This window comes from Ostreococcus lucimarinus, chromosome 4, assembly GCF_000092065.1.
Source record: "Ostreococcus lucimarinus CCE9901 chromosome 4, complete sequence".
Lineage (NCBI taxonomy): Eukaryota > Viridiplantae > Chlorophyta > Mamiellophyceae > Mamiellales > Bathycoccaceae > Ostreococcus > Ostreococcus sp. 'lucimarinus'.
In genome coordinates, this window is record NC_009358.1 from 529,972 (window position 1) to 557,038 (window position 27,067).

The 27,067-nt window shown below is 60.4% G+C and overlaps 15 protein-coding genes across 15 annotated transcripts; 9 read left to right on the plus strand and 6 right to left on the minus strand.

The window, feature by feature from the left end:
• Positions 1–221: 221 nt before the first annotated feature.
• OSTLU_36876 (AE family transporter: chloride/bicarbonate anion exchange) lies at positions 222–1,748 on the plus strand (the record flags this gene model as incomplete). The annotated part of the gene is made up of 1 exon (XM_001417235.1): positions 222–1,748. The coding sequence occupies one exon, from the start codon at positions 222–224 to the stop codon at positions 1,746–1,748; it is 1,527 nt and encodes a 508-aa protein (XP_001417272.1).
• A 92-nt stretch (positions 1,749–1,840) lies between these two features.
• OSTLU_92619 (predicted protein) lies at positions 1,841–2,149 on the plus strand (the record flags this gene model as incomplete). Its single annotated transcript, XM_001417236.1, has 1 exon — positions 1,841–2,149. One exon carries the CDS (start codon positions 1,841–1,843, stop codon positions 2,147–2,149), a length of 309 nt encoding a protein of 102 aa, XP_001417273.1.
• A 451-nt stretch (positions 2,150–2,600) lies between these two features.
• Positions 2,601–3,847, plus strand: OSTLU_31232 (predicted protein). The gene has a single exon (XM_001417237.1). The coding sequence runs from the start codon at positions 2,870–2,872 to the stop codon at positions 3,842–3,844; it is 975 nt and encodes a 324-aa protein (XP_001417274.1). The 5' UTR covers positions 2,601–2,869; the 3' UTR covers positions 3,845–3,847.
• A 47-nt stretch (positions 3,848–3,894) lies between these two features.
• On the minus strand, positions 3,895–4,155 carry OSTLU_31233 (predicted protein; the record flags this gene model as incomplete). The annotated part of the gene is made up of 1 exon (XM_001417494.1): positions 3,895–4,155. One exon carries the CDS (start codon positions 4,153–4,155, stop codon positions 3,895–3,897), a length of 261 nt encoding a protein of 86 aa, XP_001417531.1.
• A 502-nt stretch (positions 4,156–4,657) lies between these two features.
• Positions 4,658–5,457, plus strand: OSTLU_15075 (predicted protein; the record flags this gene model as incomplete). Its single annotated transcript, XM_001417238.1, has 1 exon — positions 4,658–5,457. A coding segment is annotated over one exon (800 nt), but the record flags the coding sequence as incomplete, so codon positions are not given.
• Positions 5,458–5,563: 106 nt separating this feature from the next.
• Positions 5,564–7,142, plus strand: OSTLU_49448 (predicted protein; the record flags this gene model as incomplete). Its single annotated transcript, XM_001417239.1, has 3 exons — positions 5,564–6,175; positions 6,233–6,995; positions 7,069–7,142. 2 exons carry the CDS (start codon positions 5,564–5,566, stop codon positions 6,431–6,433), a joined length of 813 nt encoding a protein of 270 aa, XP_001417276.1. The 3' UTR covers positions 6,434–6,995; positions 7,069–7,142.
• A 40-nt stretch (positions 7,143–7,182) lies between these two features.
• OSTLU_15077 (predicted protein) lies at positions 7,183–8,973 on the plus strand (the record flags this gene model as incomplete). The annotated part of the gene is made up of 1 exon (XM_001417240.1): positions 7,183–8,973. The coding sequence occupies one exon, from the start codon at positions 7,183–7,185 to the stop codon at positions 8,971–8,973; it is 1,791 nt and encodes a 596-aa protein (XP_001417277.1).
• Positions 8,974–9,380: 407 nt separating this feature from the next.
• Positions 9,381–9,917, minus strand: OSTLU_10646 (predicted protein; the record flags this gene model as incomplete). The annotated part of the gene is made up of 2 exons (XM_001417495.1): positions 9,381–9,621; positions 9,841–9,917. Coding segments are annotated over 2 exons (318 nt in total), but the record flags the coding sequence as incomplete, so codon positions are not given.
• A 496-nt stretch (positions 9,918–10,413) lies between these two features.
• On the minus strand, positions 10,414–10,770 carry OSTLU_9161 (predicted protein; the record flags this gene model as incomplete). The annotated part of the gene is made up of 1 exon (XM_001417496.1): positions 10,414–10,770. A coding segment is annotated over one exon (357 nt), but the record flags the coding sequence as incomplete, so codon positions are not given.
• A 303-nt stretch (positions 10,771–11,073) lies between these two features.
• OSTLU_45426 (predicted protein) lies at positions 11,074–21,159 on the plus strand. The gene is made up of 3 exons (XM_001417241.1): positions 11,074–11,136; positions 13,927–14,064; positions 19,667–21,159. The coding sequence occupies exons 2-3, from the start codon at positions 13,990–13,992 to the stop codon at positions 21,071–21,073; spliced, it is 1,482 nt and encodes a 493-aa protein (XP_001417278.1). The 5' UTR covers positions 11,074–11,136; positions 13,927–13,989; the 3' UTR covers positions 21,074–21,159.
• Positions 21,160–21,837, minus strand: OSTLU_92621 (predicted protein; the record flags this gene model as incomplete). The annotated part of the gene is made up of 1 exon (XM_001417497.1): positions 21,160–21,837. The coding sequence occupies one exon, from the start codon at positions 21,835–21,837 to the stop codon at positions 21,160–21,162; it is 678 nt and encodes a 225-aa protein (XP_001417534.1).
• Positions 21,838–22,466: 629 nt separating this feature from the next.
• Positions 22,467–23,033, plus strand: OSTLU_92622 (predicted protein; the record flags this gene model as incomplete). Its single annotated transcript, XM_001417242.1, has 1 exon — positions 22,467–23,033. One exon carries the CDS (start codon positions 22,467–22,469, stop codon positions 23,031–23,033), a length of 567 nt encoding a protein of 188 aa, XP_001417279.1.
• A 44-nt stretch (positions 23,034–23,077) lies between these two features.
• CHC3501 (predicted protein) lies at positions 23,078–23,812 on the minus strand (the record flags this gene model as incomplete). The annotated part of the gene is made up of 1 exon (XM_001417498.1): positions 23,078–23,812. The coding sequence occupies one exon, from the start codon at positions 23,810–23,812 to the stop codon at positions 23,078–23,080; it is 735 nt and encodes a 244-aa protein (XP_001417535.1).
• Positions 23,813–25,356: 1,544 nt separating this feature from the next.
• Positions 25,357–25,704, plus strand: OSTLU_9307 (predicted protein; the record flags this gene model as incomplete). Its single annotated transcript, XM_001417243.1, has 1 exon — positions 25,357–25,704. A coding segment is annotated over one exon (348 nt), but the record flags the coding sequence as incomplete, so codon positions are not given.
• A 315-nt stretch (positions 25,705–26,019) lies between these two features.
• On the minus strand, positions 26,020–27,018 carry OSTLU_31245 (predicted protein; the record flags this gene model as incomplete). Its single annotated transcript, XM_001417499.1, has 1 exon — positions 26,020–27,018. The coding sequence occupies one exon, from the start codon at positions 27,016–27,018 to the stop codon at positions 26,020–26,022; it is 999 nt and encodes a 332-aa protein (XP_001417536.1).
• Between the last annotated feature and the right edge of the window lie 49 nt (positions 27,019–27,067).

Here is a 27,067-nt window from a genome sequence, read left to right on the forward strand (position 1 = left end):
TCATAATCGTGTTTGCGAGCGAGGGCGAGACACCGACAAAAAACGTGTACGCGACATCACATACATTAGCTTCATTGATGGGAAGCGCGTTCGTCAAACGTGCACTCGATTGCGACGACGAGACAGAGTTTCGGCGCGCCGTCCTCGATTATGTGCGCGATAGCATCACCCCGACGGTCGCGTTTGATTGCGACCTTTCGAAGATTCGTCTCCCGTCTCGAATGACCCCTGGGCAAGGGATTATATCTGACATCAAAAGACGATGGCCTTCGTACGCCGCGGATTGGCTCGACGCATTTCGTGATAAATCGACTATGGTAAGATGCGCTAGTACGACGATCTGGATCGCAACGACAACCTTCATCCCGGCGCTTGCTCTTGGGCTTTCGATGCAATCCCAGAGCTCGCGGAGGATGACTCACGTTGACTTTCTACTTTCTGAGGCGTTGTCAAACGTTGCTTGGACCTTAATAGGCGGGCAAAGTTTGTTGATTTTGCGCGTCACGGGACCAACGAAGACGTTTCTAACGATTTTGACGTATTGGGCAGACGCGCTACCCGTGGACTTTGTCAGATTTTCTAGTCTCGTCAACATCTACGCGGGTATCATGGTGATGCTGTTCGCTACGTTCAATGGCGCCGAGCTCGCGTTGGCGATAAATCGGTTTACGTCGGAAAACTTGGCCCTCTTCATTTCGGTGACGTTTGTGTTTGCGGGCTTCGACGCGATGGCGACGATGAAAGCAAAGATTGGCGACGACGACGCCAAGTTCCTCAAATATTTCATCCTCCACCTCGGGACGGTTATATTGGCGTTCAAAATTTTAGAATTCAGAAAATCGGCGAGCGTTCGCAAGACGGTGCGACTGATCGTCGCCGACTTTGCTCCACTCATGGCTGTCACCGCAATTACGGGGCTCTCTTACGCCTTTCCAAACGTTGCAGTGGATCGCGTGAACGCGGCGGCGGAGCACTTGCCACGTTGGCCTACCGCGGTAGATTTAGCTTTGAGCGCGCAGCACTGCGCGCTTGCCCTTGTACCCGCGTTGATGTTTGCCGTGCAGATCATTCTGGAAACGAATATTTGCGCCATGCTCGTCGCGAGACCGGAGAATAAGCTTCGTAAAGGCACGGCGTTCAACTGGGACATGTTCCTTATCGGTGGTTTCACGGTTGCGACCGCGTGTTTCGGACTGCCTCCTAGTGTCCCGGCTCTGCCACACTCGCACCTACACGCGAAGCTGCTCGGTAACTCAGTCGAGAGCAAGCGACACGGGATCATTCGCTCTCGCGTGCACGGCGCAACGGAAACGCGAGTGACGAACTTTGCCGCACACGTTATCACGTTCATAGTCGTCGTGTGTTTTCGCTCAACGTTCGGACACATACCAATCGCTTCGCTTTCTGGTTTTCTCGTGTATATGGGCTTGGCGAGCCTCGGCTCGAATCAACTTGTCCGTCGACTGCCCGGCGGGTTTGGAAGCATTGTTCCCACAAAGTTTCTACGACGCGTGCCCAAACGCATCATTTACGCGTACACTGCAGTTCAGTTACTCGTCTTCGGTGCCATCTTCGCTTGTCGGATGTCAGCTTCGCGCGCTCCCGCCTTCGCGGCGACGTATCCCGCGATTTTAGCCTTGAGCGTGCCGTTTTCGTTCATCGCGCTCCCGAGGATGCTGGGATCGTATTTTGCGCACGTGTTAACGACGTCAGCGGAAGAAGAGAATATCGTTGGATTGTTTTATTGATCATGTAATGCTACCACTCGCTAGTACTTCACCTGCACCTGCGTTGAAAGTACGCGTCAGTACGAGTTCAATCGAATCCCCGCACAAAAAAAATGGCGTCGACGGATGATTTTCGTTTGCTGCAGACAAATGCCTCTTTTATCGATCATGTGCTGTCGAAACAGCGCTTGCAGTCGCGAAGACCGCGAGGTCGCAAGCTGTCAGATTCGTCATCTAATATTTTCGTCATCATCGCAAACATCATCCGTCCGTACGCGTTCAAAACAAAAACAAATGTCGCTTCGCCGCCGCAAAGACGTCGTCGTGACGACCCCGCCTCGCGCGTCGTCGAAGAATATCAATGTCCCTACTCACCCAAGGTGCGCAATCAGGTGAAGAATATTGACACTCTGACACTGTGAGAGGTTTCGCGATCGCGTCCGTCGCGGGCAGAAAATCTTCTCGTCGGCGTGCGTTCAGAATCGATACCGTTCTTCAATGACGCGCTCAGAAGCAGAACTGGCGTGTTTGCAGGTATTTATCATCGCGACGCAGCGTCGACGTCCCGCGCGCGTCGCGTCCCGCGCGCGCCTTCGTTCGCATCGCGTCGCGTCGCATCACCCGCACGCACCGCACCGCACCGCACCGCACCGCACCGCACCCCGCGCGCGCCGTCGTCGCGTCGCGCGTCGCCTCGCCGGCGGCGGCATCGTCGACCGCGCGTTCGCGCCCTCGACGCCGCCGCGCGCGCGCGCGCGCGACGCGCGCACCGATTCACCGCGCGCGCGTCGCGCGTCGCGCGTCGCGTCGTCGCGCGCGCTCGAATCGGCGCGTCGTCGCGCGCGCGCGCGCGCGTCGGCGTCTGACGTCAAACCCTCGCGCGCGACGACGCGGCGCGCGCGACGGCGGCGATGCGCGCGCGCGAATCGCCGCCGACGACGACGGCGACGGCGCGTCTCGCGCGACGACGCGACGCGCGCGCGCGGAGACGCGCGCGCGCGACGACGCGGGCGTCGAACGATGACGAGACGGAGCGCGCGCGGTTGGAGCGAGGCGACGCGTTCGGCGAGCTCGTCGCGCTCGCGGCGTCGAACGGGGTCGTCGTCGAGCGCAGAGTGGACGCGCGGACGGTCGCGGCGGCGATGTGCGGACCGACGGCGACGACGGTGGCGAACGCGGGGACGGGCGGGGAAACCATCAAGGGGCTGCCGCCCGGGTTGAAGAAACCGCCGTGGTTGCGACAGCGCGCGCCGAGCGGCGAACGGTTTGATTATCTCAGTGAATCGCTCACGGGGTTGAAATTGAACACGGTGTGCGAGGAGGCGATGTGTCCGAACGTCGGGGAGTGCTGGAATGGGGACACGGGGACGGCGACGGTGATGTTGCTCGGGGATACGTGCACGCGCGGGTGCCGATTTTGCGCGGTGAACACGTCGCAGACGCCGCCGCCGCCGGATGAGAATGAGCCGGAGAACACCGCGCACGCGATCGCGGAGTGGGGTGTGGGGTATATCGTGCTCACGAGCGTCGATAGGGATGATATTCCGGACGGAGGGAGCGAACACTTTGCGCGCACGGTTCGCACGTTGAAGACGATTAAGAGTTCGGTGCTCGTCGAGGCGCTGACGCCGGATTTCCAAGGTGATATGAACGCGGTGGCACACTTAGCGCGATCGGGATTGGACGTTTTCGCGCACAATGTAGAGACGGTGGAGCGATTGCAGAAGCGCGTCCGCGATCCGCGCGCGAATTACGAACAATCGCTCGCGGTTTTGCGTCACGCCAAGGCGTCCAAGGAAGGCTTGGTGACGAAGACGTCCATCATGCTCGGTTTGGGTGAAGAAGACGAGGAGATCAAGCAGTGTATGCGCGCGTGCAAAGAGGCTGGCGTTGATATTTTCACTCTGGGACAGTACCTCCAACCGACGCCGCAGCACCTGCCCGTGAAGGAGTTTGTGACGCCGGAAAAGTTTGACTTTTGGAAGGCGTACGGGGAAGAGGTGATCGGTTTTAGATACGTCGCCTCGGGCCCGCTCGTGCGAAGCTCGTACAAGGCGGGCGAATTTTTCATAGAGAGCATGCTTCGCAAAGACGCTCTCGATCGCGGCGAAACGTAAGCTCGAATAGGCGTTGTATTTCATTAAATTCATTTCGATACGCGCCGCGTTTAGTCGCTCTCCGAATCCTCGTCCGAGTCGCTCGAGTCCGAATCCTCATCACCACCACCGCCCGCCTTCTTCCCCGCCCCCGGCGCGTATCGATCGACCCCTCCGTCCGCCTCCAGTCTCGCCAAGCGCTGCTGCTCCCGTCGCTCGCGCACCAATCGCAACTTTTCCATCTCCGCCGCGAGTTCCTTTTTACTCTTTTGCGCCAAAATCTCATCCGCCGACGGTTCCTCGGGTTTCGGCTTTTCCCGCGGCGCCGTCATCGCTCGCAGATCCGCGTCATCGTCGTCGTCATCGCTCTCGTCCTCGTCCGAGCTGTTCGGCGGCAGCGATCCGGGCGCGGGTCGACGCGGCGCCTCGTCCTCCTCGCTCGTCTCGTCCTCGTCGTCGTCGTCGTCGCTCTCGTCGCTCTCGTCGCCGTCCGTCGCGTCCTCGCCGCGCTTGATGCGACGCCACTCCCTCTCCTTCGCCTCGCGCTCCTCTTGGCTCTGGCGATTGCCGCGTCCGCGTCCGCCGCGGCTCGGTTTATATCCGCGTCCCATTCGCGACGACGGTCGAGCGCGCGCGATTGTGGCGCCGCACACGCGCGCGCGGCGCGCGGCGCGGTCGCGCGTCGGCGCCGGCGCGTCGACGCGAACGCGCGCGATGGCGTCGCCGACGCGGGCGACGCGCGCGACCGCGACGCGCGCGCGAGGGGCGACGCCGACGGCGCCGACGCCGATGCGCGTCGTCGCGATCGTCGTCGTCGCGACCGCGCGAGGCGCGATGGCGGCGAAAGCGCCGGTGGCGTACCCGCGGGCGCTGCGCGGATCGTTCAGGGGCGAGTGGTGGCTGGACGGCGCGAGCGCGAGCGCGGCGACGACGCTCACGCGGGACGGTTGGCGACGGGGGACGTGCGCGCTGACGCTGCGGACGACGTTCGACGCCGATGCGCGCGTGCACGGCGTCGTCGCGGACGCGACGTTTCGCGAGAGCGAGTACATAGGAAAGGGAGACGCGCACGTGCCGCTGGAGGGGGTGTACGCGGAGACGACGGGGGGGCTGTACGCGCACGGCGCGGCGAAGACGACGAAGGACATGTTGAGCGCGAGAAACGCCAGCGATCGGGGGACGTGGCGGGAGATGAGCGCGTACAGAGCGAGCGTGCGGGCGGTGGCGAATGATATTTTAGAGGGAATGGTGGGAGGCTCAGAAACGGCGGAGGGACGGAACCCCGCGCTCGGGGCGCGGGATTCGTACCGTCGCGATTCGGGAGTGGCGCGCGCGGGGAAAAGCGCGAGGGCGATGTTCGTCGGTGCGCACGACGCGGGGGTGTACCCGATGGTGTGTCAGTTTAAGTTACACGCGTACGTCACGCCGGGGTCGTATTCGCTAGCGGATACAACGCAAAAGAGAGACGCGACAGCGTTCGACGACGTCGACGTATTGGAGGCGCAGGTGGAAGACATGCGACCACTCGAGTTCGCGGACATGGCCGAGAAGACGTCCCTCGTTGGGAAATTCGTCAGCGAAAACTGTGGGTTGACCGTGCACGTCGCGTTAGAAAGTCAAAAGCTCGAGCATTGGTACAGGCAAGCTCGATTGTACTCGTACGCCATGATCGCCGCGGCGTTGGCACAAGGATACGTCTTGGGGAAACAGATCGAGGTCGGAAGCACGCAGGCGGCGATGATGCGAATGTCGCTCGCTTCGATCGGCATGCGTTCGGTGGTTGACTCGTACCTTTGCCTCGCCCATCTCACGGGTGGCATCCTCGTGGACGATTTATTCATGCCGCTGGCGCTCGTGGCGCTGTGCTACTTCGTGCTGTTTAGTATACTCGAGATGCGCCTGCTCATCGCCGCGTGGCGCGCGCGCACGCCCGATATTACCAACTGGATAGAACTTCGAGTGAACCTCGGTGCGGTGTACTCGAGATTTTACGCCGGATTCATCTCGGGTCTCTTTGCGATGTATTGGCTCTCCGATCGATTCATCATCTTCTTGTTGCTCGCGAACTCGTATTGGGTTCCTCAAATCGTACGCAACGCCTACCACAACCACCGACAAGCGTTGAAGCCTTGGTACGTTGTGACGACGTCGTTCATGCGTTTATCGGCGCCGCTGTACGTGCTCGGGTGTCCGTCCAACTTTCTGAAGATACGTCCGAACTACTTTCACTGCGCGGTGATGGTCGCGTGGACGACGGCGCAGACGGCGATGTTGCTCGCGCAGTATTACATCAATCCTAGATACGGATTCCCCATCGGCATTTTCCCCGAAGTGTACGACTATCATAGGAAAGTATCCGAAGAAGTCCTCGCGCAGTGCGGCGTCGTCGATGAAGACGAAGACGACGAGGCGCGCGAACGAGACGTCGAAATGGGCGACGTCGCCGCCGGTCCCGACTGCGTGATTTGCATGAATCCAGTCAAGTTCCGCGCCGTGCACGATCGCATGGTGACACCGTGTAACCATTTTTTCCACACAAAGTGCTTGATGCGGTGGATGGACATCAAGCAGGAGTGTCCGACGTGCCGCGGCGCGTTGCCGCCGATGTAAAGGCGCGTCCGACGTCGTTCGCCCTTGTAATCCTAGCCTCTAGTCCTTAGCGAACCACCGCACAGCGACGCGCGCGCGCGACGCACCCGCGTCGCCGAAACCAACGCGACCGATGACGTCGTTCATCGGCGCCGTCGCGCTCTTCGCGCTCGGCTGCGCCATAGCCGCCGCGCTGCCCCGTCCTCTCGAGGAGGACAAACGAACGTGGTCGAGAAAAAGCAAACGTCCCAAGAGTCCGAGTCGCGTCGGCCGCCGCCGCTGAGCGCGCGCCGGTCGAACGGTTCGACGACGCGCGCGCGAACGCCACCCCGCGCGCGAATCGCGCGCGCGTTCGAACGCGCACCGGAACGACGTCTCGCGTCTTCGCGCCCGCGCGTCACGCGCCGCCGCCGCCGCCGTCCGCGCCCTCGTCCTCCTCCGCGCACTCGTACGCGCACCCCTCGCGCCCGCGCGGGCGCGACTCCGCGTCCGCCCCGTTCGCGTCCACGACCGGCGTCCACTTGCGAAACGTCGTCTTCGTCTTCTCCGTCTGTCCCTCGCGCGTCTCGCCCTCGACCCACCTGTCGTCGCCCGATCGTCGCCGTCAGTCCTCGCGTCGCGCCGTCGCGCGCGCGTCGCGTCGCGCACCTCATCTCCCACGCCTTGACGCGTCCCTCGCGCGCGGCGACGACGTCGCGCGCGTTCCGCGCCTCGAGTCGCGAGCCGCGCGTGCTCATCTGTGCCGACGCCGCGTCGCGGCACTCGGCGGCATGCGCGCGACGTCGTCGGCGCGCGCGTCGACGTCGACGTCGACGCGCGCGCGGGCGCGGGCGCGCGCGCCGCGCGGGCGCGCGCGCCGCGCGAGCGTCGCGAGGGACGACGCGTGCGGACGCGAACCGTTGCCGTGGCGCGACGGCGGCGACGAGACGCGCGACGGCGTGCGACTGGGGCACGCGTCGGCGTTCATCGGGTGGGAGGTGTACCTGGACGATGATCCGGAGACGCTCGTCGGGGTCGTGGCGGACGTGGCGGCGATGTCGGCGGCGGACGAGGACGAGGACGAGGACGAGGACGAGGACGACGGCGGACGCGAAGACGAAGGCGAGGAAGCGATCGCGGGCGGACGCGACGCGAAGACGATGACGACGATGACGAAAACGATCGATGGAGATGATTTGAGCGAGGACGAACGGGTGTTTTTGTCGCGGTTGAACGTGTCGTTGTCCATCGAGGAGGCGTTTGATTCGGACGACGCGTTTGATTCGGACGACGCGTTTTTGCTCCTCGTCGAGGGATTGCACGCGACGTCGCTCGGTGAGCGACCGCTTCATTACGTTCCGTTCGTGCCGACGATGTTTCCTCGATGGATTCCGAACGCGCAGGCGTTGTTTCTCGATCCGCCCGCGGGGTTGCTGGATCTGGCGTTGCGCGAAGTGCAACTCAACGAACTTCGCAACGATTTGTTGCCTTTTTGTCGTACGCTCGGTGCGGATGTGTATGGGATGCCCCAGCGTCTTTCGTTGATCAAACAAGACCAAAGGCAGCTCGTGAAGCGCGTCGAGGCGCTCGGAGATTGGCGCGAAGTCGCGTTGGAATTGGATTTGAAACCAGACGCCGCGCCGTGGTATTATTGGGACAACATAGATAATTTAGAAGATGCGTTGTTGAAGCTCGTGGACGCGTTTTGGTTCGAAGAAACGGACGGTGACGACGTGTTTTGGTATAACGACATCAGCGGTGCGCTGAGAGTGACACCCCCGACCGATGGCGACGGAGGCGGTTTAGACGTGCCGGTGATGCCGACCATGGGCAACTTGATGGAGGCGAGACGCTGGGATTTGCACCACGCCGTCGTACTTCACGGAGGATACCGCGCGGTGGCGAAAGAGCTCGGATGGACACACGCGCGACGAATTGAAAACAGGCACTTGCTTTCCTTCGATGCGCTACGCGAGGAGATTCTTGAGCTCGTCGAAGACGAGTCGCTCGTCGAACTCGGCGTTCGTCCCGGACAGCTTCCGTGCGCGTCGCAACTCGAAGAGGTTGATCGAGAGGATTTGGTGAAATTCATCAAGATCCACGGCGGATTTTCCGCCGTTGCAAGGCGTTTAAAGCTCGAGCCTAGCAAAAGTGCTCGAGTGAAGTATCCCACGGTGACCGCTGCGGCGAAGGCGTTAAGAGCATTCGCCGTTGAGCACGACATCACGACGACGATGAGTCCTCGCTTGACTAAACGAGTCGTCGTCTTCGTGCCTTCCGATACCGAGCTCCGCGAGCACGGACGAAACGATTTGCGGTACGCCCTGCGACAATATTCCCCACACGTCATAGCCGAGGTTGGTAAGATGAGCTTGCGACAGTCGCGAATGTCGTACGTCGAGGCGAGAGCAGAGCTGCGAAAATGGAAGTTTGAAGTCGGCAAGCGCTCGGTATTCTTGAATTGGTGCAAAGCTGGGAACAAGCCGTGGAATATGCCAGCAGTTCCTCAAACTTACTACGCTAAAAGTGGCGATTGGGTGTCGTGGGAAGACTTCATGGGCCGCGGCGAATCGGAACGTTGATGAAAGTAAGAGAAATGTTACACTCTCTAGCCGCGGTAGCCGCGTGTACAAACAAACTCAAATTCATAGTAGGTAATACGTTCAACACAGCGCCACAGCGCCTTTAGATGGCGCGACGATTAGAGCTCGTCCTTCGGGGCTTCGGCGGCGCGTTGGACGGAGCGCAAGAGGCCAATCTTCGGGGAGACGGCCGCGACGACTTCGTCCTTCTTCGTCTTACCCGCTTCGTATTGCGATTGGAGATCCTTCAAGAGCGCCTCCAAATCGTCACCGGCTTGCTTCATTTCCGCATCCAACGCGTCGATTTCAGCCGCGAGCGCATCCGGAGTCAACGCTTGCTTTTCCTTGATCAACTTGGTTTGCTCTTCGTTGCACAAGTCGATGTTTTCGGCGCCGCACGACGGGCCGAGGTTCTCGCTCGCCCACGTTTGGAGCGCCTCAAAGTCGCGGCCGCCTTGGTACGCGTCACCAGTCGCCGACGTGGCACCGGTGAAGTACTTGAGCGTCGGGTAACCTTGCACGCCGTACTTTTGGCAGAGGGATTCCTGCTTGGTGCAGTCGACGTCGCCGATGACGACGCCTTCGTTATCGGCGAAAGCCTCACCAAGTTGCTTCCACGCCGGCGCAAGCGCCTTGCAGTGACCACACCTGCGATATCTCGAAACATCATCACCCGTCAGTCACCTAGAGTCACTCTCACGCCGCATCAACCGCGCATCGCGTCGCGACCGCCTCGATCGCGACAAGATGCGAGATCGCGAGATCGAGATTGGTGTTGGTGGGCAATCGTCCGACGCAGCGACGAATCCGCCCCCCGTCGCGCGTTCGCCGCGCGCGGCGCGAAGCGAGCGATGTATCGTCACCTACCAGGGAGCGTAGAACTTGATGAAAGCGCCTTTTCCGCCACCGACTTGGGAATCAAAGTTTTCGGTAGTGAGATCCATGGCGATCGCGTTCGCGCGACCCGCGAGCGCGAACGCGGCGACGGCGGCGAGGGAGAGCTTGACAGACGGCATCGTGTGTTTCGTTCTTGTAGATTTGAGCGTGCGCGTGCGTCGACGAGATCGGCGCGTGCGTGAGTGACGCGCGTGCCAACGCGAGCGTGACGACATCGTGTCGACACGACGACTCGTATGGGGTTCAGTCTCGCGAGTCGCGTCGTCGCGTTCGCGAAACGCTCGAGCGAAGCGTTACGACCTACGAACGCATCGAGCGTTACAGTGAGAGCTATATGGAATCGTTCTACGTGCTAGGGCGTTCGTGACGTCACTTTCGCGCGCCGGCGCCTTTTTTCTTCGCGCCCTTCGCGCCCGGCGGCGGCTTCGGTTTCGGATTCGCAGTCGCCGTCGGCTTTGGTTTCGCCGGCGCCGGCGCCGGCGCCGGTTCTTTCGCCGCGGATGTCGACGTCGATTCTTCAACGGGTGTCTTCGCCTTCGCCGTCGGTTTCTTCGCCTTCGCCGTCGGTTTCTTCTTCTTCTTCTTCGTCTCCGCGCTCAACCCGTCGAGGTACGCGAGCTGAATCGTTTGATAACTCTTTGAGAACTTACTCGCCTTCTCCGGTTTCACGAACGTGCTCACCTTGCGCTTCCCATCGCTCGCGCGCACGAGCACGCCGTATTCGCTTCCCGGCGCGCGTATCTCCTCCAGCGTCGGATCCGGTCGCTTCGTGCCTTTCGGTCGAGGTTTGTTCGTCGGCTTGGTGATCTTCATCACGCACGACACCGACCCTTTCGCGCGCGTGCGCTCGTACAGTTTGGTGAGTTCGGTGAGAAACGCATCGTTTTCCAACAGCACCATGGTCCTCGGTCCGTCGCGCGCGCGCGCTCGGGATCGATCGGTCGGTCGATCGATCGAATCCGCGCCTCGGAGTGACGTTCGATTTCGAATCGCGCGTCGAATCTCGTCCGCACTCGACGACGCGCGACCGCTTCGCGCGCGGTCGTCCACCGCTCGATGCCGGACGCCGACGCCGGCGACGCCGCGCGTCCGGGCACGCCCGACACCGAGTATCCGTCGAAGAAAGTCGATGAAGCGCGCATGAAGGCGGACGCGCTCGAGCGCGAACATCTCGCGGTGACGATGCAGCGCAGGCACGACGCGCTGCGGGAAGAGCTCAAGAGCGCGCGGGAAGCGCTGGAGAAAACGACGCAAGAGAACGCGCGCGTCGTTCGGGACGCGGAAGCGGCGCGAGAGGCGCTGGAAGCGGCGAAAAAGAGCGAACGCGCGCGACGAGAGGAGTGCGAACGCGCGACGCGGGAACGCGACGAAGCGCGAAACGCGAAACGGGAGTTGCTCGACGCGAATGATCGCAAGGATCGAGAGCGAGAGTCGATGAAGGCGTCGATGGATGGGTACGTGCGTGCGCTGGAGGCGGCGACGGAGGGGAAGAACAAGGCTGAGGCGGCGGCGCGCAAGGCGACGGCGGACTCGAGCGGGGCGACGGCGGCGACGGCAAAGCTCGAGAGCGAGGTGCGCGCGTTGAAGGAACATAACGCGTGGTTGACGCAAGAGCTAGAGGCTAAGTCACAGGCTATTCTGACGTCGACCAAGACGTCCTCAGCGGAGACGTTGCGGTTAGCGCAAGAATTGGAGAGGGAACGAAACGTCTCCGACGCTCGACGAAAAGAGTCGACCGCTTTGAAGGAACAGAATGCGGAGGCGGAAGCTAAGCTTTCTACGATTGAAGCCGAGCTTAGGCAATTGCGTGCCGATATGGCACGCGCAGAGGCGAATTTCGAGAAGGAACTCATCACTGCGCAACGCATCTCGGAAGTGTCCAAGGAACTCGTGACGGAGCGCGACGGGCGCATCAAAGAACTCGAAGCGTCTTTGAGCTCCACCGAGGCACTTCTCGACGCAAAAAAGGTTGAGTTCGATGTTGCTCTTGCCGAGGCAAAGCACGCGCAGGCACGCGCCGAAACGGACATGGACAATATGAAGAAGCAAGCGAGCGAATCCGTCGTCTCCGCGCGCGAATCGCGGCGCTCGCCCCACGCCGAACAGCTTATGCACCTGTCACCCGCCGCGGGGTCTGTCGCACTTCAACGCGATGGCCTGTCGGCGACGGATTTGTACACCAAGTACGTCGAGGCGGAAGATGCACTGCGCGTCGAGCGCACCGAGCGCGCCATCTTGCAAGAGCACTTGGACGCGATTATGTTTGATCTCGAGAAGAAGGCTCCGCTCCTCACCGAGCAGCAAGAGGAGTACCAGCGTGCGTTGAAATCGCATCAAGTGCTGCAATCGAAGCTACAGGAGTCTGAAAACGCGCGCTACGCGATTCAGGTTGAACTCAACGCGGCGAACATGAACAAGCGAGATCACGAGCGCTTGCTCAATGGTTTTAAAGCGCAAAGCGCCGATTTGGCGCGACAAGTCGCGCTCTTGCTGAATGAAGTGAATGAGCTCAAGGGGTGCCCGCCGGTGCCCATTCCTGCCGCCGGCAATCGCGGTGGAGACGCACAGGCGGTGATTACGTCCAGGCTGGTTGATTTTACAGACATTCAATCTTTACAAGCGAAGAATCAAGAGATGCTCTTCGTCATTCGCGAGTTGTCCGAGGCGCAAGAAGCCAAATCTACTGATGCGCGCGAGGAATACGAGCAAAAACTGCGCGAACTCAAAGAACAGACGAGTCGTCAGTTGGAGGAGCTGTCGAGCAAGCGCGTGCAACAAGAAAACATGGTTCAAGCTATCGTGCGTCAACGCGACATGTACAAGACCATGTACGCCGCCGCGACGGGCGGCGGCAACGGCGACGGCGCCGACGCAAACGATCTCGACAGTCGAAACTCTGAACTCGTCGCCATTGGTAGCGGTAGTGGCGTCGCTATGATGGAAACGAACAACGAGCTCGTCGCGCTGAACAAGGAACTATCGCACGATTTGGAAAAGCTCAAGCGCGAGAGCGCGGATCGCATCAAGGAGTTGCAGCAGCAAGTGGATAACCATCGAGAAGCCGCCGCCACAGCGCGAGGGGAGGCCAACGCTGCGAAGGCATCGGCTGAATTCGAACGACAACGATACGAGCGACTGAGCGAACAGTTCAGTGCGTCGCGGCGTGAAGTTGAGACGTTGACGGAGAGAAGTTCGGCGTTATCTCGTGAGAATGCTTCAAACGCCTCGACGTTGCGCACGCAAGCCGCGAGCTTGGACGCTTCGGAAGAACGCGCGCGCAACGCACAGACGCTGGTATCCAAGCTTGAAAGCGAAAATGCTTTACTCATCATCGAGCAAACGCGTTTGACCGATATCGTGAACGCAGCGGAAGAAATCAAGACCAAGCTGGAAGCATCACGCGATTCGGCACTCGCACTTTCAACGACTCGGGAGGAAGAACATCAGCGAGAGTACGCTCGGCTGACGGACGAAGTCGCTCGGTTGCAACAAGATTACTCGCGCGTGCGATCGGAGCTCGATATCGAACGCGGACGCGCTCGACAGCAGTTAGCGGCGCACGCGGCGGCGAGTTCTGACTTTGCACAGCGCGCCAAGGCGGACGTGGACGCCAGCGCAACGCTGAAAGAGCAAACTGCGGAGGCAGAGAAGCGGGCAGATATCGCTGAAGCGAAACTCGAGATGATGCAAGCCACGCTCGAAAAGACTGAGGATAAACTGCGACTGGCATCTCGCATGACGGGAACGAGCGAGGCCAACGTGCTTGGTTCGGGCGCCGCCGGCGCCCTCACCGCGGCGCGAGAGCAAGAGTTACTTCAAGCCGCGCTGAAAGCGGGCGAAGCTGCCGATGAAGCCAAGGCTGCAGCAGAAGCTGAAAAGTTACACACGGCACAGTTTAAGAATCTTGCGCAGCAAAGTGACGCCGCACTCAAGGATATGACGAAGGCTTTCGAGAAACACAAGGCGCAGAGCGCAAAGGAGGCGAGCGCACTCAAGTCAGAGTGCGCCAAGCTCAAGGCGCAAGTGGCTGATGCGGCGAAAGCGGTTGACGCCAAGCTCGCCAAGTCCGTCAAGGAAGCTGAAGATAAGGTTGCGCAATACTCAAAGTTAGAGTCCGAGATGAAAAGCGTTCGCGCCGAACTCGAACGCGCCAAGGGCGAGACCAAGGCGGCGGAGGAACGTGCGGCGAAGGCTGTGAAGGATGTCGAAGACAATCACACAAAGTGGAGAGACGCGCAAAGTCTATACGAAAACGAAGTTGCAGCTCGAAAGGCTGACGCGGAGAAGATTTCGGCCGCGGAAAGTGCGAAGGCTTCGATTGAGAAGGCTTTAGATGTAGCGAAAGATGCGGCAGCGAAGGCGGAGCGCGAGCTCGCCGCGTCGCAGGCCAAGGTGACTGCCGAGAAGAACGCACTGGAGGCAGCGAAACGCGATGCCGAATCCAAGTTATCAGACGCTAGCGAACAGAACAAACGCTTGCATGACATGCTCGAAAAATCGAAGACTGATTCGGCAGGCGATGCCGCGGCGGGCGAAGGCGAGGTGTTGCGCTATTTGCGCCAAGAGCGCGACGCCGCTCTTGCGCAGGTCACTACGCTCACAACTGAACGTAACAAGTGGCAGCGCGACGCTGAAGTAGCCATGCAAGAAGCCGCGAGCGCGAAGGAGCGCGTGAAGTCGAGCGAAGCTAGCGCCATGGGAGAAGAGAAGCACAAATCGCTCATGAAGAAAGTGGAGCAACTCAATGCGATAGAGCAATCAAACAGCGCGCTTCGAGCAGAGATTGACGCGGCCAAAGCTGATATTGCGGCGGCGAAGTCGCGCGAGAGCGAACTTGGAGCAACTCATGAAGCTACCAAGACCGAACTCGCCGAAGCAAAGGCTGCAGTCGCGGCACATGATACTGAGATGGAAACGGTACGTAAGGAAGCCAAGCACTGGGAACAACGCGCGTCGCTCCTCGTCGGCAAATATGGCGACGTCGAAACCGATGAGCAAGGACAAAGCAAATCGCAGATGGAAGAGGCGCTCGCCGAAGCGCAGGCGGAGCTCAAGGCTGAAAGCGCTCGCGCGGAGAAGGCTAAGTCGCAGTTGGCTATAAGCATGAAGCACATTCGCGTGTACAATCCAGACAAGATCGCCCTTCCCGAGTGGCAGAAGAAGCAAAAGGAGCAAAGCGAGCGCCTCGCCGAGCTCGAAGCGGCGACAAAGGCTGCGATTTCGCAGAAAAAAGACGAGTCTGATGTTGTCGCACAGCTTGCTACTGCGAAGAAAGAACTCGATGCGGCGAATGAAAAGGTGAAATCGGCAACGGAAAAGGCGGAGCGCGCCGAGAAGGCTTTGGGCGAGACGACGGCTGAAGTCGAAAAATTGCGCGAAAACATTAAGAAGCTCGAAGAAGAAGTCGCGAAGACCGTTTCAGCTCCAACCGAACCCGTGTCCAAACAAGAAGAAGCCGAAGACGCTGAAGAAGGGGAAACTGCTGCCGCACCACCCACGCCCACGTCGGATCGATTCAAGGTCATGGCTCAGAAGATGCAGGCGGAGGCGATGGAAGCCGCGAAGAAACTTCGAGAGACGGAAGATATGCTCAAGGTGAAAGAGCAGGAACTCGCTGCCGCGCTTAATGATCGAACAGTCGCGTCGGAGAAATGCGCGTCTCTTCAGAAAGAACTCGATGGTGCGCGTGAAAAACTCAAGCTCGCCGACCAGCTGCGCTCTGCGCTCGAGGCGAAACTTGCGGGCGTGAAGACTCAACAGAGCGCGCCGCTGACGCAAGCCACCACACCACTCGCCGAGTTGGCGTCAAAAGCGAAGGATTTTGTCCCAACTACAAAGCCACCGGCGGCTCCGGTGCCGTTCGCGGTCAAAACCGAGGCGAAGAAGGCGCCCGACGACGCCGCGGAGGAGAAGCAAAGACTTCAAGCGCAAATGGACGCGCTCCGCAAAGAGCTCGACGAAAAGAAAGCCGCCGCCTCTTTGGGCACGAAACGTAAAGTCGACGATGTAGATGTCGCGCAAACAGATGAAGCGCCGACGAAGACGCGCAAAACTGACGCCGATAGTACTCCCGCGCCCGTCGCCGAAGCACCGGTCGCCGAGACGCCAGTCGTCGAAGTCGAGGCCGCCGCCGCCGCCGATGACGATGACGGGGACGACGACGACGATAATGACGGCGACGACGACGCCGAAGAAGGCGAACTCGAAGACGTCGATGATTTCGTCGAGCAGCTGCTCGTCGACGATCCATCCACCGCCGAAGCCGACGACTCGCCCGCGGGCAAATCAAAATCCGCGCGCGACGCCCCCGGCGCCGACCGTCGCTCGCGCGGTCGAGCCTCGGGCGGTCGCACTCCCGGCGGCCGCCGACCGCAGAGCAACCGCCAGCGCAATCGCAGCGCCGGTCGAGGCGGGCGAGGCGGGCGAGGGAAGAAGAATTAGACGAATCGATCCGTTCGCCGCTTGTAAAACAAACCATTCGCGAATCGCATCGCGACATCCGAAATCACATCGGCGCGCCGGCCCAACGGCATCGACATTCATCGACGCGCGTCGACCGCGCGCGACGCCGCGGCGCACGTCGACAGGGACGATGTCGGACGAAGTGAAAGAAAACGTACCGACGCGCGCGACGCGCGCGGCGACGCACGCCACGCCGGCGACGGTGACGCGCGCGAAACGTGGCGGGGGAACGACGAATGTCGGTTCGTCTCTAAACGACGGAGCGAACGCCGTCGACGCGAGCGACGACGCGACCGAGGCGCTGGCGGCGACGCGCGCGCGGGGCGTCCTCGTGGACGCGTCGAACGGCGGCGAGCTCGGCGGGGACGCGCCGACGGAGGCGATCGCGCCGGGACACAAGATGGGCGCGAACGGCGCGGGGGCGGCGAACGGCGTCGCGGGGATATCGAGAGATTTGAAGTCGATGCGCGCGCGCTTGGATGCGGCGAGGAAAGAAAGCGTGAAAACAGAAGATGCCGCGGTAGCGAGCGCGGCTCCGGTGGTGAGCGCGGCGCCGGTAGTGATGAGTGCGGGGCCGACGGTGAGCGCGGCGGTCGGCGCCCAGGCTAAACCGACGTCGAGCGGAGTGTCGAGCCTGTATCGCGAGTATTACGAGAACGAAGACTTCATCGAGAAGTGTGAACGAGCGATTAACTTTAGACCGAAGGCTCGTCAGCACGATTACAAGAATCGCATCGAGGAGTTGACGGCGGCTGTGAAGGCGTCGAAGGATTGCCTGCGACACGTGTTTCAGAATGGGACAAACTTCTCGAAGGAGTTGGATCGCTATGAGTCGAACGAGCGACAATCTTACGAGGCTTTATCCGCTCAAGTGGACGCTTTGAAGACGTGCGCATCGACGGCAGAGGCGGAAGCGAAAACGCTTCGAGCGCAGGTGAAGACATTGAAGAGCGAGGCGAACGAAAAGGAAGCCGAGCTGATGAACGAGCGCGAGCGCGCCGAAGGGACGCTGATGGAAGAGATGAGCGCGGCTAAGGTGGCGTTGGCGTCGCTCGAGAAAGATTTGGAAAAGAAATCTAGGGAACTCGAGAATGCTGCGAGCAAGTACGCCAAGCTTGAGTCTTCGTACACCGAATCTTCGACTCGCGAAAGCGTCGCCAAGGAGGCGAATAGTAAACTCGAACGAGACGTCAAGCAGCTCAAGGCTGAAGCTGAGCAAGCCGAGCTCACCTTCGCGGCGGAGCGTCGCGCGCTTGAAGGACAACTTCGCAAGCAGACGAGTGAGCTCGAAGCTGAGCGAGCGCGGGCGACGGCAGCGCGCGCTCAACTCGAAGACAGCCTTCGCGAGGCAAACTCAGAGTGTGAGTCGTTGCGCGTGCAGGTAAATATGGCTGAAGAGGCGGCCGCACGCGAAGCCGAACAGTTTGGAAGCTCCGCCGAAGAGTTGCAATCGAAGTTGAACTCGGTTGAGGCGGAACTGAACGAGTTGCGAGCAAAGGCGTCGGCGGACGAAATCAGCGCTAAGGACACCATCACACAGTTGAGATCAGAAGCGAAGGAAACCAAAAAGGCTTTGACCAAGCAAGAAAATATGCTCGCGAAGAGAAACGCAAAGATTGAAAAACTTGAAAGTGATATCGCGGCTCTGAATGGTGAAAACTCGAGCACTAGCGCACAAGTTGAAGATTTGGAAGCCAAGCTCGCTGAAATGAAATCTTCGTACTCGGAGCTCAAGGCCGAGTTCGCGGCGACGAGCGCTGAACTCAAGGCACGCAACGAAGACCTTCTTTCGTTGAAGGATGAACACAAGTCTACGAGTGAAAGCCTAACTCAAATCAAGGCTTCGCTCGAGAGCGAAAAGGCTACCAAGGCTTCTGAGCTGAAGCGTGCGGAGAAGGATGTCAAGCGAGCCGAGTCTGATTTGGCGGATGCCAAGGCGCAGTCAAAGAGTCTCATCGAGCAACAAACTCTCATGATGGGCGAGTTGAAGCAAGTGCGCGAAGAACTGGCGAGTATGGAAGCTGATAGGCGTGATCAACTCGCGAACGGATCAGCGACTTTGCAAGAAGTGCAGAAGCAAGCGCGTCTTGATTTACAGCAGGCAGAAGATCGTCACCGAGAAGCCGTTGCGGAAGAACGACGTCGCGCAGAAGCCGCTACCATGGCTGCTCAAGAAAAAGCAGAAAAGGAGATTCAATCTACTCGTGAAAAGGCCGAAGAGCGCGTCAATACGGCGAATGGAAAGCTTGCCGCGGCTGAGGAGCGCGCGGCTGAGTTTGAGAAGAGTTTGAAGAAGGCGGAGAAGGAATTGGAAAAAACCACCGCTGCATCGTCTGCAGATGTGGCCGAACTCCAAAAGCAACTCGCCGACGCAAACGATTCTCTCGAAGCACTTCAAAAAGAACTCGACGATGAGATTCAAGGCGCGGCTGAGGAATTGGCTGCGGTTCAGAAGACGGCGGAGGACAAGGCTGCACGTCTCGCTGAGAAGCATAAGCGAGCGCAACTAGAACTTGAAGCTAAATTAGCGGAGCAAGTCTCAGGTGCACAGTCGACCGCAGAAGAGCGCATAAAAGAAATCACTGCCAACCTCGCGGCTGAACAAGATCGGCTGCAAAAGGCTGAAGCTAAGATCGAGAAGCTCTCTGCGGAGAAGGAAACGCAAGTCGAAAAGGCGAATGCAAAGTTGGTCAAGGAAACTGAAGCCGTCACCGAACTTCAAGCGCAACTCAAGAGCGTCACTAAAGAACAAAAATCCCTGACGAGCGAGAAGGATGCTTTGATGAGCGAGAAGGCTACTCTGACGAAGCAGCTCGCCGAGCTCGAAAAGGCGCAAAAGTCGCTCGCTGAGGAATCGGAAACCTCTGCCGCAAAGCACGAAAAGAAGATGAATAAACTCGAAACGCGTTTGAAGGCCATGGAAGCCGAGCGTGATGTGCTTGTTGGCGAGCGAGATGCGCTTGAAGTCAAGCTCAGCGAAATCGAGCAAGCCAAGGGAGACGTTGAAGCCCGCGTGCAAGACGCTTTGAAGGAGAAGGAATCTATCGCTCAGCAACTTGCCGACCTCGAGAAGGCGAAGCACGATATGGAGGCCGCGAACGAAGCTAGCATGGCTGATATTGTAGCGGCACAAGAGCGCTTGAAGGCGAGCGAGGAGGCTGTCATGGGCCACGAAGCTCGAATCGCTGGTGTTGTGGCGCAACTCGAGAGCGAGCAAAAGGAAGTTGAGCGCCTTCAGAAAGAGCTCAAGGATAACTCGACGGTTCACAAAACCACTATCGAATCGCTCATGGCCGCGCAAAAGGCGCTCGAGCGCGAACGCACCGAACTCAAGTCTGAACTTAACGCACTCAAGGAGGCTGAATCTATGCGCAAGGACACGGAGGGCAACGAGCAGAATAAGGCTCTCGAAGCGCGATTGGTTGAGCAAACACGTGAAGTCGACGCTGCGAGACGTCTGGTGCAAGAATCCGAGCAATTGCAGCGACAGCTCGACGAACGGCAATCGCGTATAAACGAGCTTGAAGAGCAAGCCCTCGAAGCCGAATCAATGCGACGTGCGTTGCACAACCAGATTCAAGAGCTGCGTGGCAACGTGCGCGTGTTCTGCCGAGTGCGCCCGACGGAGAACGAAGCGGCAGTTAAGTGTGCCCCTGACGGGAGCTCATTGAATTTGAAACGCGTCGAGGGCAAAGAAGATGCCGCGTTCGAGTTTGATCGCGTGTTTGATCCGAGCGCCAAGCAAGAAGAAATTTTCGAGGAAGTTTCGCAACTGGTGCAGTCTGCGCTCGACGGTTACAAAGTATGCTTATTCTCCTACGGGCAAACCGGCTCGGGTAAGACGCATACCATGCTCGGTGACGGTAACGGTGACATGCGGGGTATAATCCCTCGCTCGGTCGCTAAAATTGTCGAGGCGTCGCAGAAGAATGCGCACAAGGGTTGGTCCTACACCATGCACGCTTCGTACGTCGAAATTTATAACGAACAAGTGCGCGATTTGCTCAAGCCAGGAAGTTCGCACAGCGACAAACACTCCATCGTTCACAAGAATGGCGTGACGGAGGTGAGCGGCGTCCAACGCGAGGTCATTGACTCTGTTGAGTCTGCGGCGGCTTTGGTTCGACGTGCTTCCGCAGCTCGCGTGGTCGAAGCGACGAACATGAACGCACAGTCTTCGCGTTCGCACACCATATTCATGTTGTACATCGTCGGCGAACACGCCTCAAGTGGAAGTGAACTCACGGGCTGCCTCAACTTGGTGGATTTGGCTGGCTCGGAACGCGTTGGTCGATCAGGCGCCGAGGGCGCGCGCTTGAAGGAGGCCTGCGCCATCAACAAGTCTCTTTCGTCGCTTGGTGATGTCTTTTCTGCGTTAGCCGCGAAACAAGCGCACGTGCCGTATCGCAACTCCAAGCTCACTTATCTGTTGCAGCCGTGTCTCGGCGGTGACGGTAAAACGCTGATGTTTGTTAACATCAATCCAGAAAACACGAGCACCGAAGAGACGATGTGCTCGTTGAAGTTTGCCTCGCAAGTGAACGCCGTTCAGCTCGGCGACGGCAAGGGCGCGCAGCGCCGTATCACGACCAAATTGAGTTCCAAGGTAGAAAAGAAGGGTGACAAGGAAAAGTCCAAGAGCGACAAGAGCGAACGCAAGTCGAAGGACAAAGCAACCAGCGTCATTGGCGAACGCAAGCGCAAGGCGACTTCCTCCACCGACGAGCCTCGAAAAAAGTAAATGTACAGCCTTTACAATCCTAAACGATAGCGCGCCGACGTCTACACGTGGCGCCTTTGAAATGAAATACAGCAAAAAAATATCCATTAAACACTCGTCACGGCTTCGTTCGCCGCTTCCACGCGCGATGTCATCGTTCCAAGCGCCGCAAACGCATCGATACCGTCGCGTTCGACGAATTCGGCGACTCGCGCCGCGAGCGTCGCGACGTCGCCGTCGGCGAACGCGCCCACCGCTCGCGCCAACGTCTCGGGCTCGAGCAACAACAAACTCGGTGTCTGCGTCGCCACGAACCCAACATCCACCGCCGCGAACAGAAACTTCATCCGCACCAACCGTCGGACGATTTCCTCCGTCGGGTACTCCAACAGCTCGGGCGCGCGATGCAACAACATCGGCGAGTCCACGAACGGCGCCACTCGATCCAGATTCAACACCGCCCGCTCCAACCGCTCTGGATTCCTATACGCGCTGTTTCGGGCGCTCTTCGTCATCACCGTCCGACACGCCTTCGACCCCCCCCACAGGTTCCAAAACCGAACCTTCAAATCCTCCTCGCGCGTCGACGTCCCCTTCATCGTCCCCGCCACCAGCCACTTCCCATCCATTCGTCCATCTCTCGCGCTCGCCGATCCCGCGTCTTTCCTCACCGTTCGCATCAGCGCGTCGCTCGCGCTCTCCACCGCCTTCGTCGCGCGCGCGCGCGCCGTCGCGCGCGTCGTCGTCGACGCCTCGAGCGCGAACGCCTCGCGCGGCGACCGCATGAGCTCGGTCACCGACACGTTCGCCGCCTCCGCGCGGTCGACCGCGCGCACGATGCGCGCGAACGCCTCGCGCGGCGAGCGCGCGAGTTCGGGCACGTCCGCGAGCGCGCGGTCGACGATCGCGGCGTCGCGCAGCGGCGACAGCAGGCGCCGCACGACGTGCTCGGCCGCCATGCCGGCGCGGCGATGTGCGGCGCGCGCGACGGCAGAACGACGCGCGCGAGCGCATGCGCGCGAGCGAGCGCGCACGACGCGCGAGGTCGCTGTACAGGCAGTTGTTCAGGGCGAGCGCGAGGCTGCCGACGGTGCGCGATCGCGCGAGAGACGCGGATAAAGTGACGCGCGACGGGACGTTGACGCACGGCGGCGAGGACGCGAGGACGCGAGGACGCGAGGACGCGACGACGCGGGACTGACGCGCGACGCGGACGCGCAGGACAATCGCACGGCGTACGTGCGCGCGAAAGCGCGAGCGGAGTACGAGAAGCACGCGAGCGCGGAGGGGGAGACGCTGGAGGAGGCGCTGCGGTTGGCGGCGGCGCAGGTGGACAACGTCGAGGCGTCGGCGGCGCATTTGACGAAGGTTTTCTCGGACGAGCGCGTGCACGCGCGGGTTTGAGACGAACGTGATGGCGACCGACGCGAGCGAGACGATGGTGGAGGACGCGGTGGGCGCAGAGGATGGGTTCGAGGAGTTACACGTGTTTGATTTCGATGGGACGCTCGTGGACACGCCGACGCCGAAGGAAGGGATGAGATCGTACGAGATCGCCACGGGTCGAGAGTGGCCGTTTCAGGGATGGTGGGGACGTGCGGAGTCGTTGGAACCGCCGTTGACGATGGCGTCGGGGCCGGCGTTGGATGAGTACAGGGAGAGCGCGGCGAACGCGACGGTGGCGCGCGTCATGATGACGGGTCGCCGCGGCAAACTCAGGCAATCCGTGGAGGCGGTGATGCGGTCGTTCGACATCAACTGTCACGAACACATTTTTAACTGCACGGGACACGACACGTTGTCGTACAAGCAAAATGAACTGAGGCGGTTGGTGAAAAAGTACAAGCCGAAGCGAGTGCGAATTTGGGAAGACCGCATATCGCACGCGCGAGAGTTTCAAGACATGGACGTCGAGTTTCGCTCTACGCACGGCGTGGAGTCTTGGCGCGTGACGCTCGTCGAGCCGAGCAACGATTTCTAACTATTAGCTTGTCATCCTACACAGTCTGTATTCTAATTCACGATTCACTCGAGCAGTCGCAACATGGCTTCGTCCACCCAAGGTTCTCTGAACGCGTCGGATGCGCGCGACGCGTGTCTCAGTTCCACTTCGTCAGCCGAACCCTGCGTCACATCCTCGGCCTTGTACACCCCTTTAGCTTGGTTTAAGACGCAAGAGTTGATGAAGTCGATGGGACTTTCAGCGAAGCGCAAAAGAAAGTCACGACGCTCCAAATGACTGTCTATGAAATCGAACGCGAGACGAATGTGTTGCTCGCACGCGTCCACGTCCTTCGCCACTCGATAATCGTGCTCATACGGCGGCGCCAGACCCCAGGGCCCAGAGTCGGGCTCTTCGGCCTCGATATCGTAGCAATCAGGCTTTGACGGTGATATTCCGGAGGTTTTGATGTTGTACTTGATTTCCAGGGGCTCGAGCGCGGTGAGAAACTTTTCGCACGCGACGTCGCACACGCGCTGAAACTTGACCGTTTCTGGAGACTTCGGCAGCGACACGCCCGCGTCCTCGAACACGATCCGCATGGGCTCATCCACTCGCACCTCGCTCACGTCGTCCTCGTTCACCAACTCATTCGCCGAAAAGTACGTCCACAACTCTGAAATCACCCTTCGCCTCGACGCGTACCGAGTCGCGATCAATTCCGCCAAATCCTTCCCCACCCTAAACCTCTCGCGCATCCCATTCACTTCCAACCGAATCGTCGCCTCAACCGCGCCTCGTTTCGTGAACCCACGCATCTCGAACCCATCCACGCGTCCGCTCGCCCGTCCCGTCCCGAGCGCGTCCGAAGCCTCTCCCTCCCGCGTCCACGTCCTCGTCCTCGCCTCCTCCGCGTCTCCATCCACCTCGATCGTCATCCGTCGCACGTAACTCGTGAATCTCCCCTCCATCTCATCGTGCGTCCACGCGCCGTCGCTCGCCCCTCCTCGATCGACGTCTTCTCGTCGCTCGTCGACCCGTCGTCCCGCCACGCGCAGCGCGTACGTCCCGTCGCCCCCGTGCGCGTGAAACACGTACACTCGCACCGTCGCCGTCCGTCGTTCGCGCCCGCCCGGCCGTCGCGCCGCGTTCGCATCGCGCGCGCGTCCTCGCCATCGCGCGCACGCGACGTCGAGCTCGCGCTCGACGTCGCGAAGCGTTCGAAACGCGACGGATTCGTCGATGTCCGTCCTGACGCGCGCGTTCGCGCGTCGCGCGTCGTCGAGCGCGAGTTTCTTCTTCTTGCGCTGCCGCGCGACGCGCGCGGTGGCGTCCAGCGGCGGGCGCCCGCTCATGCGCGAGGGCGCGCGTCGCGTCGGCGCGTGACGCGCGCGACGTCGCGCGCGAATGCGCCAATGCGCGCGCGCCGACGACATTCGTCGACGCGCGACGACGCGCGCGGGCGACGCGCGCGCGCGATGTTTCGCGCGTTCGAACGTGCGTCGGCGACCGCGGGCGCGACGCGCGAGACGCGGGCGCGACGCGCGAGAACCGCAGCGAGACGCGCGCGAAGGCGCGAGACGCGCGACGCGCGCGACGACTGACGACGACACGATTCGCAGCGCCGAACGCGCGCAGGATGTGGGAGGTGGTCGAGGACCGGTTGGCGCGCGAGCGCACGACGTGCTGCGCGTGGAATCGACGCGGGACGATGCTGGCGTGCGGGACGTCGAACGGGACGATCGTGATTTGGTGCTGGGACACGAGAGCGACGACGCGCGAGTTTCGACGCGACGAAGACGACGGCGAGCGGGCGGCGGTGCTGAGCGTGCACTGGAGCCTGGACGGGAGGAAGATCGCGGCGGCGAAATCGGATGGGGTGGTGGAGGTGTGGGACGCGCTGGAGGAGGACGTGATCGCGGTGATGTCGAACGTGGGGCTGTGTTCGAGCGTGAGCTTCGCGGCGTCGAACGCGAGCGGAACGACGGTGATCGTGAGTCCGAGCGTGGGGCGGGCGCCGTACGTGCGCGGGACGAGCGCGCGAGGGCAGAAAGAGGCCGAACTGCCGTCGTCGCACGATGTGGCGGTGACGGGTTTGGCGGTGTCGAGTAAAAAGGGGAGGTACGTCTTCGTCGGCGACGCGCGGGGAACGGTGTCCGTCGTCGACGCGTCGGGGGAGCTGCGACTAGCGCAGTCGATTTCGATCCCAGACGCGACGTTGGTGAAGAGATTAGAACTGTGTAGAAATGGCAAACACTTGCTCGCGGTGACGAATGGGCAGAAAATATGTGGTTTCGACGTCGACGAAGCCGCGAGCGACGGCGAAGACGTGCTGACGAGGATGGTGGAGTACGAGAGCCCGTCCGCCAGCCGATTGCAGTGGAGCGCGGCGGCGTATCCATGGAACGGCGAGTACGTTTACGGTATGTGCAGTGGCGCCGCGCACGAAATGCACGTGTGGGATCGCGCGTCTGGAGAGTTGAAGTGCGTGCTCGAAGGTCCGGCCGAGGCGAAGGGCGTGGTTCAACTCGCGGCGCATCCGATTCGAGACGTCGGCATCGCGCTCGGAAGCAACGGCAATATTTACGTTTGGGCGCGCAAGCATAAAGAGGACTGGAGCGCGTTTGATCCCACATTCACGACTTTGGTCGATAACAAGGAGTACGTGGAGAAGGAAGACGAATTCGACGCCAAGCCGCCCGTCGAGAAGCAGCCACCGCGCGCGCTCGAGGCGCTCGATCCGGCGCGGCTGCCTGATTTGTTAAAGCCGACCGTGAATGATTACTACACGGACGACACGGACGATGATGTCTTGCACGCACTTCCGATTCGAATCAAACCCAACCCGGAAGTGGCGAAACTCATGGAGGAGCGCAAGGCGAAATGGGCCAAGAAGGCGGCGAGAAAGGAACGCGAGGAGCGCGAGAAGACAGAGGCGGCGAAAAAGGCGAAGGAAACTGGCGGAGAAAACTGAGTAGAATAGTCTAATATCACACTAAAATCGTCTAGGAAAAAACCAGCAAAATCACTTTGAGCGTTCCACCGCGCGTTTGGCGAGCTCTTTGAGCGCACGTCTGCAGTGCATCGCGTACTTGGACTCTGACGCGGGAAGACGGTCAATCGCAGCGATGGCCAAGTCGCAGTGCTCACGCGCGAGTTCTTGAGTTCGCGCGATGCCCTGGCTGCTCTTTACGAGCTCGTGCGCGCGCTGGACGTCGCCAGAGTGCTTGAACCTTCGCTCGACAAGGTCTGAGAGTTCAGGGAATTCCTGCACGGCGAAGAGCACCGGCGCCGTAGCGATGCCTTCTTTCAAGTCGCCAAGCGTCGGTTTTCCGAGAAGAGACTCAGATCCGATGAAGTCGAGAACATCGTCTTGGAACTGAAACGCCAATCCGAGGTTTTTCCCATAATCGTACGCCAGTTGCGCGCTTTCTTCCCCGTGCCCGCCGAGCAAGGCGATGGCTTTTGAACTATTAGCGATGAGACTCGCCGTCTTATAGTACGTCTTCTTCACGTAGTGATCCATGGACGACAAACTTTCCGGTTTTGCCGTCATTTGCATCACCTCTCCCGCGACGAGATGCTCGAGAACTCGAGACAAGAGCTCGATGACTTCTGTATTACGCAACGACGCCAGCGTCACCGACGCCCTCGCGAGTAAGAAATCGCCCGCCAAAATCGCCAGCTTGTTGCCCACCTCCAAATTCAACGCCCGCAGTCCCCGACGCGTGGCGGCGTTATCGAGCACGTCATCGTGCAACAGACTCGCGACGTGGATCATCTCCGCAATTTCCGCCAGGCGTTGTTGTCGTCGCCGCACGTCCGCCGGCGCCTGGTGCGCGGGCGCGTGATCCGTTTCTCTCCACCCTCCCTGCGCCGCGCTCGTCATCACCCCGTTCGTCATCGCGCTCGCCATGAGCATCAAAACCGTCGGTCGCACGCGTTTCCCCTCCGCACCGAGCTTGAAAAAATACTCGCTCGCCGTCGACAACGCGGGTATATCGCTCGTCACCGCCCTTCGCATCCGTTCCCCGATCGCCCTCAGCTCATCGTCCACGATCTTGAACGGATTT